At 53.5% G+C, this 9320-nt stretch overlaps 1 protein-coding gene across 2 annotated transcripts; it reads right to left on the bottom strand.

Annotated features, from left to right (window-relative positions):
* Nucleotides 1–1733: 1733 nt before the first annotated feature.
* Dnajb2 (DnaJ heat shock protein family (Hsp40) member B2) lies at nucleotides 1734–8926 on the bottom strand. Of its 2 annotated transcripts, XM_026390384.2 has the most exons (10): nucleotides 8833–8926; nucleotides 8383–8482; nucleotides 7748–7857; nucleotides 6573–6626; nucleotides 6286–6408; nucleotides 5333–5425; nucleotides 5017–5119; nucleotides 4807–4877; nucleotides 3758–3964; nucleotides 1734–2630 (listed from the first exon to the last, which is right to left on the bottom strand). In XM_026390384.2, the coding sequence occupies exons 2-10, from the start codon at nucleotides 8445–8447 to the stop codon at nucleotides 2620–2622; spliced, it is 837 nt and encodes a 278-aa protein (XP_026246169.2). In that variant the 5' UTR covers nucleotides 8448–8482; nucleotides 8833–8926; the 3' UTR covers nucleotides 1734–2619. The 2 variants fall into 2 exon arrangements, with proteins under 2 accessions (XP_026246169.2, XP_026246168.2); XM_026390383.2 differs by having other exon boundaries at nucleotides 1734–3964.
* Nucleotides 8927–9320: the final 394 nt, after the last annotated feature.

The following is a 9320-nucleotide window of genomic DNA, read 5'->3' as shown; positions in this document are numbered from 1 at the left end:
CAACCCTGACTCCTTCGTGTTTGTCTGCTCTGCTTCCAGACCAGCCTCAGCCCTGGTCCCAGCTGAGCCCTTTCCATCTCTCCTTAGAGGATGGGACACTGCAGCCTGGAGGCTCGCTTCCCTCCGTCTGATCAGTGGTGGGTTAGGCATACATAACCACCAGGCAGTCCTTGTTTACCCTAGGTGGCTGGCAGTCTCCAAGGTGTCTCACGTTTATTAACTTGATCTTCACAAGCCACTACCCAGGATTAGCCTCTTTCGAAGATGAAGAGGCTGCAGCATGGCCCTGGCCCAGGTGGTACATCCTTGTAAGTGGTAGAGTTAGGACCAGACCCAGCAGCTTGATCTCCCTGCTGCCTTCCCTCTCAAGTCTGGGCAGCTGTTTTGTGCACTTTGTCCTGGGGAATAACTTTCATATGGTGCAGGACTGAGGTTAGGCCCTGTGGAGGTCACTCTATAGCAAACTCTGACAGTGGTGCCAGGAAGACCTCTCTACCTGGGGGGTGGGGTGAGGGGGGATTCTTCTCCCTTTCTGTCCCACCCCAGCTTCCAGGTACCTCCCTTATGAGGCATTCCTTCCTGGCATTCCTTCTCCCAGCAGTCCTCACCTGTGTGCCAAGAGGTGCCCTTGGTGGTGGACACAGAGCCTGAGGCCTGGGCCACATAGGAGTTAGGACCACTTACCCATGTAGAGGCTCAGTCTCCCAGAGCAAATACCATCTGCCAGAGTGGGAAGTGAAGGGACCAGCCAGAACAACACAGGCCCCTGCTGTCCGTCCACTCTACCAAGGTGCAGCCCAATGTGCTCAACATCTCAGGGCGGAAGCAGGGAAAACAGCCACTTTCACAAACTTCTGGCAGACTCTTTCAGGATAGAGGCTACTTCTTTAAGAAAATACATCAGGGCTGGGGATGTGGCTCAAGCGGTAGCGCGCTCGCCTGGCATGCGTGCGGCCCGGGTTCGATCCTCAGCACCACATACCAACAAAGATGTTGTGTCCGCAGAACACTAAGAAATAAAATGTTAAAAATTCTCTCTCTCTCTCTCTCTCTCTTTTTTAAAAAAAAAAAAGAAAAAAAAAAAGAAAATACATCATAGGCCCTTCGGCTATTTAAGTTAAAACTAAGAGCCTCTCCCAGAATGCATGGAGGCAGGTCACACTGCCCTGCACCACAATGCAAAGGTGCTTGTGCCATGGCTGGAGAACGGGGAAGGTAGCCAGCTCTCTGCTCCCTGGACCCAGATGGCTTGGGGCCTGAGTTCTGCATGGGAGGACTCTTACTCTTCTAGACGCCCTGGCTCACACCTCTGCTGTGAGGCAAGGACCCTGCTGAGGGGCTTAGTAAAGGGACCTGGAGGTCTGGCTTAAAGTTTTCACCAAAGTCCTCGGCTTCCTGAGGCTCTCATGCTTCCAGTCTTAACTTAATCTGGTCCTAACTGTGCCTGTGTTGTGCAGTATTGGTGGGTGGCTCCCTTGTAAGAGGAATATCCACCATGGGGAAAACTGATTGTGGGACCTCAAGAGGAAAGGGCCAAGAACGTAAGCATTTCTCAGGGCCCCACCACAAACTGGGGAGGGCAATTTGGTCAACCTGGAGGAGACTTCTGCTGCCAACTGGCAAGGCTTGCACCTGCAGCTGTTTGGGCAAAAAGGAGGTGAGGCCTGAGGTGTCACCCATTCGTCCTACAGGGTTCCTCATGAGCCACCTAGGAAAGAAGGAACACAGCATACTACCAAGCTCTCAAAACAGCTTTATTGACTTCCAGTTTCCCTCCTGTCTTGAGCTCAGCCCAGCTGGCTTTGATAGGTCTCTGAGGCTCAGTGCTACAAGGGCTGATGACACCCCACTCCAGCAGTCCCCTCCCTAGCCTTGGGCTCCCCAGGCAGGGAGGAGGAGAGGCAGCTCGTCTGTGATGTTGGAGAGAAAGAATGGGTAGCAGGGTCAGAGGCCAAAGAAAGCCATTCAAGCAGCAGCATGCCTGGAGTTCCTGTCACATGCCGCTAGGGTGGCCTCCCCTTCCAAGCTCTGCCAGCCCACGCCCATCAGCCTTCCATGGCCATGCCCTGCTTCCTCAGTCTGCTGCCCCCCTGTCTTGTTCCTCAGACCCCAGTCTGCCTGCAGAAAAAGAACCTCTTTCAGACATTGCAGGTCCTTGACCTGCCCACTCCGACCCCGGGGGCCAGCAAGGTGTCAGGGGAACTGAGGCTCAGGTCATTCCCCCTTCATCCACATTCTAGCCTGCCAGGAACAAATCAAAAGACAAGATCTCCCAGTCTAGAGCGAGTGACAAGCTGGCCAGCGCCAGAACTACATACTCCAAGAAGCACAGATCTGTAACCACGCACCACCTCCCCTGGCTATGTTGAGCAGGAAGGTGGTCAGGTGCACTGCATTCTAGGACTAGTAGTCCCCAAGAGACAGCAGCAAACACTCAGGTTAGAGAGTTCCCAGGCTAAGACTACTGATGCCTCCCACCCGACCCCCACCCACTACCCAGGCCCCAGTTCTACACTCAGGATGGGTGAGGGAGAGGAATGGAGTGTCCCCTCCCAATGCTTGGGGGAGGATGCTGTCCTGTTGGAACTGTGCAGCGACTGTGGATCCTGGACATCCAGCTCAGAACACATCTGGGGAGAGAGCGGGGGCGGGTAACAGGAGAGAGGGTCAGCAGCAAGCTGTGGAGGATGGAGCCAAGCATGCACACCTGGGCTGGCCCTGTGGCCTTTCCCTGAGCCCTGATGCATGGTGGGAAAGTAGTATGGGATCCAGTCCCCACCTAGGCCTCCCCCGGGTCACCTGGCCCTACCCCACCTCTCCAGGGTTAGCCAGCCTCACCTCTGCCTAGTCCCAGGGCCGGGGCAGGCTGAGGCAGCAAGAGGAAGGGAGGAGGAGTGGACTCCGGTTCCAAATCTGGATGGCTGAGAGGCTCCCGCCCCACCCCGCTAGCCTCCCCAGAAGACCTCATGGCCCCACTGGCCCCAGCATCTTCCTGGGCACACTGAGGCTTCTCGGGGAGGGAAGAAGAAGGGAGTCCTAGCCAGACGGCAGTGAAAGCAAGCGATGTGGCCCGCAGGGAGTTGCAGAAAGCAGAGTAGGAGAAAGGAGAGCAGCACAGAAGGGAAGCACAGAGACAGTCAGAGCTCAACACTGCACAGAAACCAGCGGGGGCTGCAGCTGGACATAGAGCAGAGCCGCTGCTCAGTCTGCACTGCTCCCCAGGGTAGCTGCCAACTCGGCTCAAAGCACCCCAGGCCAAGTCCTCCTTCCTTGACACAGTTGGCAACACAGGTGGCAGAAAACCTGGGCACAAAAGGCCCAACCCAAACTACTAATGCCACTCAGAAACTCCCCATTCAGCAAGTGCATCTGGGCTCATCCTCAGCCCCTTCCACAGCCCTGATGCCCCGACCCTGGGCTTCACCCAGGGACCTATCAGCCCCAGGCTGAGCAAATAAATTCCAAATCCACAACACCAGAGTGCAGCAGGCCTGGGAGGGAAACGTGGAGGGACATGGGCTGCTTTAACTCAGGCCATGCTCCACTCAGCTCTGACAGCCGGACCTCAAGTCAAGACCTGAGTCAAGTCAGGCTGGGCCTGGTGTTCAAAGGATGTGGCAGCGAGAGGCCTTCTCCTCTGGAGATGGGCTACGTTTGGTTGCCTCACCCTTTGCACCCTCAGGGGTCCCCCCCACACCCAGATCTTGGTGCTGGACCTTGGGTTGCCCCTGCCGTTGTTGCTGCACCCCCCGCCCACCTGCCGGCTTCTGCCCAGCTGCTTCCATCTCTGACAGACTGTAGGCCATGGCAAGCTGCAGGTCCTCATCATCCTCAGAGAGGTCACTCTCAGAGGGACGTGATACAGGGGTTGGCCGGACCTGCATGCCCCCCGACCTGGAGGTGACTGACTGTTGCTGCTCCCGACGGCTCAGCTCCAAGCCCAAGGCCAGGTCATCTGGGACACCTGCAAGAGTCACCACCAACATGAGGCTCCAGACTCGGGGCCCATCCCTTCAGTGAGGACTGGGCACCATGCATCAGCCCCTAGGGCTCACCTTGAGCAAGTTATGAAACTTCCCTGGGCCTCCCTTTTCTCACCTATGCAATGGGAATGCAATCAAGCCTACATATGCAAATCATTCCAGTGATTAATTAAGACAACAAGCATGGGGTTACAATGGGGAGGAGGGGAGCAGGGTTGGTGGCGTCTGCTCTGGGAATCCTGCACCCAGAGTTTGGTTACTGGTTCCTTTTATCCCTTGCTTGATAGGAAGAAATCTTGCACAAGGAGCTACTTGAAAGTCAGGGTCATTAACCATGCTGTGACTTGGTCTCCTCAAATAAAATTAGGCAAATACCACCTGCTCTGCTTGTTCTCATGGATGCTTTAAGAATACAGGAGAGGGCTGGGGTTGTAGCTCAGTGGTATAGTGCTTGTCTAAGCACGTGTGAAGCACTAGGTTTGATCCTCAGCACTACAAATGAAATAAAAGTATTGTGTTCATCTACAACTAAAAATATTTTTTAAAAAAATACAGGAGATACTGGATATGTGCTAATGTTTTAAAACTATAAAGTGCTCTGTAAATGTAAGGCACTCCACTAATGTGATAGTGATTAGCTGTATCACTGAGATCTGTTTACTCTTTCCCCCTCTCATGGCCATCTCTGATCCTGAAAATCTGGCCTGTGGCTGACATTAGGGCCCAGCCCACACAGGAGTTCAGAGAAGAGCCATATGGGGAGGGGGCTGTAGGGGCTGAGCTGATCTTCCTGCAAGTTCTGGGTGGTGGAGCCACTCCTCACCATTGATGGAGACTGACTTCAGCTGCCCGTCCTCCTCCACTTCTACCCGTTCCTGCCCATTCTCCATGATTCTGTGGGAGACAGCACAATTCTGGTAGAGACTCTGGCCACCACAGTAGACAGGGCAGATTTTCTATGGTGTACACAGCTCTCACCTCCACCCCTCAATCTCAGACCTCTCACCCACATGGCCCTAGAAGGAGCTCTCACCTGCGTGTTGTGATGCGGCGTCCTTGGACAAAAGTGGTGGATGTGGAAACAGAGCGAAAAGCACCAGCCCCAGGGCTGAAGGAGAAAGACGAGGAGGAGAAATCTGGCATTGGGATGAAGGAGGCAGAGGAGAAGCTGTTAGGGGAGGCTATGCCCTGACTGCCACAAAAACACCAAAGGCCAAGGACCTCAGGCCTCTCATACAGCTGCCCAGAAGCAGGACCCTACATACAGGGCACAGGCTTAAAAAAGTGACAAGATGAGGTAGAGATTCCAAGACTCAGAGCTTCTAAAAGTGCGAAGAGACAACACTTACCAGAATGCCCAGGGAAGGAAGAAGAGAAGGTAAAGAAGGGGCCCGAGTGTCGAGTGCCTCGACTCTGAAGCTCTGAGAAGGGGCCCAGGTCATCTGCAACAAGAAAGCAGATCAACCGTTACTAGGGAGCAGATTTCCCCCCAAAATGTGTGAACTTAGCTTATAACTCTAGAAATACAAACTGCTAAGCAACTGGGTACTTTTCTGATTTTTTGTTGTTTTTGGCTGAACTTCTTCACAAAATAAGTTCCTTTTGAAGGTAGTATATGAAAATCCTCAGTGGTTAGTTCTGTTCTTCCTTTGTTCCTTCCAGAACAACCAGTTCTGGGAGGAATGAAGGAAGAAAGGAAAGAAGGAAGGGAGAAACATAAAAGGAAGGGCAGATGGCTCCTTCCACATAGGCAATTAAGGATGATGTGATGATAGGCAGGAACAGCAGGGAGTCCTGGCTTTTGCCATTTGCTGTGTGACTCTTTAAACAAGCTATCTGTGCCTCAGTTTATAAATTTTTATTTCTTTATTTTTAGTTTATACATCTTTAAATGGGGATTAAAATTACCTCTAAGGTGGTTCAGAAGAGAACTGGGGATGTAAAATACTTGACATTAATCTTTCAAAACCTAGTATATGTTGTTATGGGTAATGCTACTATTATTGTCACATGATGCTTTGAGTCTTGCTCTCATGGCTGTTATTGTGGAAGTCTAACAATGTGTTACTGTTGTTGTCATTTAGTAAGACCAGTCTGTAAAGTGTCACTAGTGGGTCACGTGAGTTCTGGCATGTGTAAGGTTCTGTCCCAGCTCTCACTGGACACACACCCACTGCATAAGATCTTTTGCCTGTGGAATTCAGCTTGTCTCTCAGCCTCTTGCCTAAGGGCCTCCCAGCTGACAGAGATCAGGCCTGAAAGGGGAAGCTGAGTCATTCTGAGCACATCTGGGTCCACTCACCAAAAAGTTCTGCAAAAGGGTCTCCACTCCCGAAGAACTCACGGAAGACTTCTTCAGGACTTCGGAAGGTAAAGGTGAAACCAGGCCCACCACCACCACTTTCTGCCCGAGAGGGACCAGATGCTGGAGGAGACACAGCATGAGAGGGAAGCTTAGGGTGTGTGTCTCACCTCAAGACAAAGATGCCACCAATGGCATGGCCAGGAGCCTCACAGAAAGCTTTTCATGGCAGGAGTCTGCCCTCCCCCTTCCTCCCTGACCCACTTCCATCCCCAGGTCCCGCCTACCTGCCCCAGTCAGCCCTTCCCGGCCATAGCGGTCGTAGATCTCCCGCTTATGCTCTGAAAAAAGAGACCTGATTACTTCTCCCTCCCTCTGGGATGATGGCCCACCCTTCCAGGCTAGCATAGCCCTCAAAAGATTGCCCAGAGACTGAAGTTTTGGGGAGCAGAGTGCAGGAGGGTGTTCAGGGCACACAGGCTATGGGTTTAGCCCTTGGCACAGCTGGTACCTCATCTGTAAAATGGACAATAGCAACTACCTCCTAGGGCTATTGCAAGGATTAAATGAAATAATTTATGTAAACTGCTTAGCACCATGTTTGACACATAATGAGCGCTCAATAAATGTTGGGTAGGAGCTGGGGGTTTAGCTCAGTGGTACAGCGCTTGCCTAGCACCCTGGGTTCAATCTTCAGCAATGCAAAAAATAAATATCAGCTAATTATCACTATGTAATTATTAGTCAGAACTTAGCCTGAATGTCAATTCCTTAGAGAGACCTTCTGAGACCACCATAACAAACCAGGTGCCCATTATTCCCTACCACAGCACCCTGCTACTCTCCTTCAAAATGCTCTTCACAAGCTACAACTCTGTGATTATTATCTATCTTTGCTGACCTCAGGACAAGGGCAATGCCTGCTTGTCCGCCCCAGTACCCAATTAGTGCCTGTCACTGTAAAATTCTAATCAATAGTTTTCAAATGAATGAATAAAAGACAGATTCAGGGTCAGGAGTGTAGCTCAATTGTTGAGCACTTGCCTAGCATGTTTTATCCCCAGCACCACAGAATAAAACATAAAAGGCACACCTGGACTCATTCCAGCTCTGTGAGACCCTGAGCAAGTTTTTTCACCTCTCTCAGCCTCCTTGCCTATGAAATGGGAGTAAGAAAACCTGCCTCACAGGTTGCCTGAGAGGACCCATGGAAATTATCAAGGCCTGGCACGGAGGAGGCTCAAATACATTGGTCACCTGCCCTGCTCCCTTCCCTGGTCAGGACCCATGCCACTCTCTAGAGAGTAGGGAGGAGACAAAGCTCTTCCTATGGAAGGGGGCACTTAAATGCCAAGTTTGAAAAATGGAGGCAGGTGGCAGAGGGATGGCTTTGGGAAGGAATCTGATGGGCATGAGTAGAGAGAGAGGATGTGCTGGGCCCTGTCCTGACCCAGGGCCTTACTGTCAGACAGCACTTCATAGGCCTCAGCCACCTCCTTAAATTTCTTTTCAGCAAACTCTTTATTATCCGGGTTCTTGTCTGGGTGCCACTGTAGAGCCTTCCGACGATACCTGCAAGAAGTGGGTGCAAGGGGAGGGTCAGGCTCTTCCCACCAGGGAACTGAAGCACCCATCCATTCTCCCTTAGCCCACCACTGTCCTTTCACAGCTTGTACCCCAGCCCACCCCAGCTGCAGAGGCTGCTCTGTTGCCATCTTTTCATGGAGCTCTTCTCTCTCCCTTCTGTGCCAGGGCTGGAACCACATGATGAGCAGATATTAATGCCAGAGTGAGAATGCCCTGACCCTAACTGGACCAGCACAGAGGATAAAAGAACACTGACCCTCCTCCTAGAATCTGGGCATCTTTGAGCTGCATGTGGAGAAAGCCCACATCTAGAGGAGGGGAGTGGAAGGGACGGAAGAGAGGCACTGGAGAAGGACCCACAGTGTAGCTTCCAGCACGACTTGGTCTTTCTCTGAACTTCCTCCTTTTATTCTACTCCTGCAGGTATCACTCTGAAAGGCCCCATGGCACTGGGGGTGGGGGGTGGGGCAGGGAGTGGGAGGTTTTCTGATGCACAGCGGAGGCACTTACGCCTTCTTGATGTCATCAGCGGATGCACTTCGAGGCACATCTAGAATCTCGTAGTAGGATGCCATGGCAACCCGTCAGTCGTCAGGCAGGCCTCTCCGGGCTGCAGGAAAGAAGGAGTCAGGCAAAGGGTACCAGCAGCCCCTCCCTATGGCGGAGACCCCCGGGGGAGGGAGGCTCTCGGAGGTGGTGGCAGAGCCCGCGGGGCGGTGCTTGCAGCCGGCAGCGAGACTCCTTCCGCAGCTTTATCTGCCCCCGCAAGCCGGTGCCCAGGGCTGTCTGGATGCGCAGGCCCGGGGAGTCCTATCAGAGCCCCCTAAATTCAGCACCCTGGGTCGGGCCCCCGCCTTACGCGGGCCCGGCAGCACCTTGGTGCCGGAATCCCGCCCCAGCCCCCCGCCGGGAACCGTCTGGCACGGGCGGCACGGCTCGCGGCTGCTGCGTAGGACGCACCCGGCCCAGCTGTGCGACAAGCATGCGTCAGCTGCACGGAAACTACTAGAGACTGGGAGAAGACCGGCTCCACCCGTCACACCGAGGGGAGGGCGACGGCAGGGGCTGCTGGGAGATGGGGGCGGAGCTTGCTATTTTGGGCAAGCACAGCGGCTACGTCATCCCCAGGTGCGACCTGGGAAGCTGAGGCCAGCGCAGTCCATCCAGGCGTGATGCACTCGCGCAAACCGAGGCAGAAGCAGCCCACCAGCAAGGTGCTGGCCCTGGTCCCGATGTCTCTCGGCTGTAACACTCTGTAATCCATTGGAACTCACCCGGAGGTCACGGCTGCCTCCAAGACCCACCGACTCGCCTAACTCCTCCCCTTCTTCGGATCCCTGTTCCAAGTCCTGGCCTTCAAAAGAGCCTGCCCTAACATTCCTTGAGTAGGTCAGACCTGCCTTTTAGAGCGTCTCGCGGCATTTCCCTCAGCACTCTTTTCAGAGCCA

Source organism: Urocitellus parryii, chromosome 1, assembly GCF_045843805.1.
Source record: "Urocitellus parryii isolate mUroPar1 chromosome 1, mUroPar1.hap1, whole genome shotgun sequence".
Classification (NCBI taxonomy): Eukaryota; Metazoa; Chordata; class Mammalia; order Rodentia; family Sciuridae; genus Urocitellus; species Urocitellus parryii.
Note: the sequence above shows the minus strand (reverse complement) of the source record. Positions and strands in the feature narration are given on the sequence as shown.

Excerpts from the sequence above, each read along its gene's own strand:
- Dnajb2 (XM_026390383.2), bottom strand. The coding sequence starts at position 8,447 with ATGGCATCCTACTACGAGATTCTAGATGTGCCTCGAAGTGCATCCGCT. Across the intron at positions 6,409-6,572 it reads GGAAGGGCTGACTGGGGCAG|CATCTGGTCCCTCTCGGGCA; the intron begins GTAGGCGGGACC and ends TGTCTCCTCCAG. Across the intron at positions 5,120-5,332 it reads TTCCTTCCCTGGGCATTCTG|ATTTCTCCTCCTCGTCTTTC; the intron begins GTAAGTGTTGTC and ends TCCCAATGCCAG.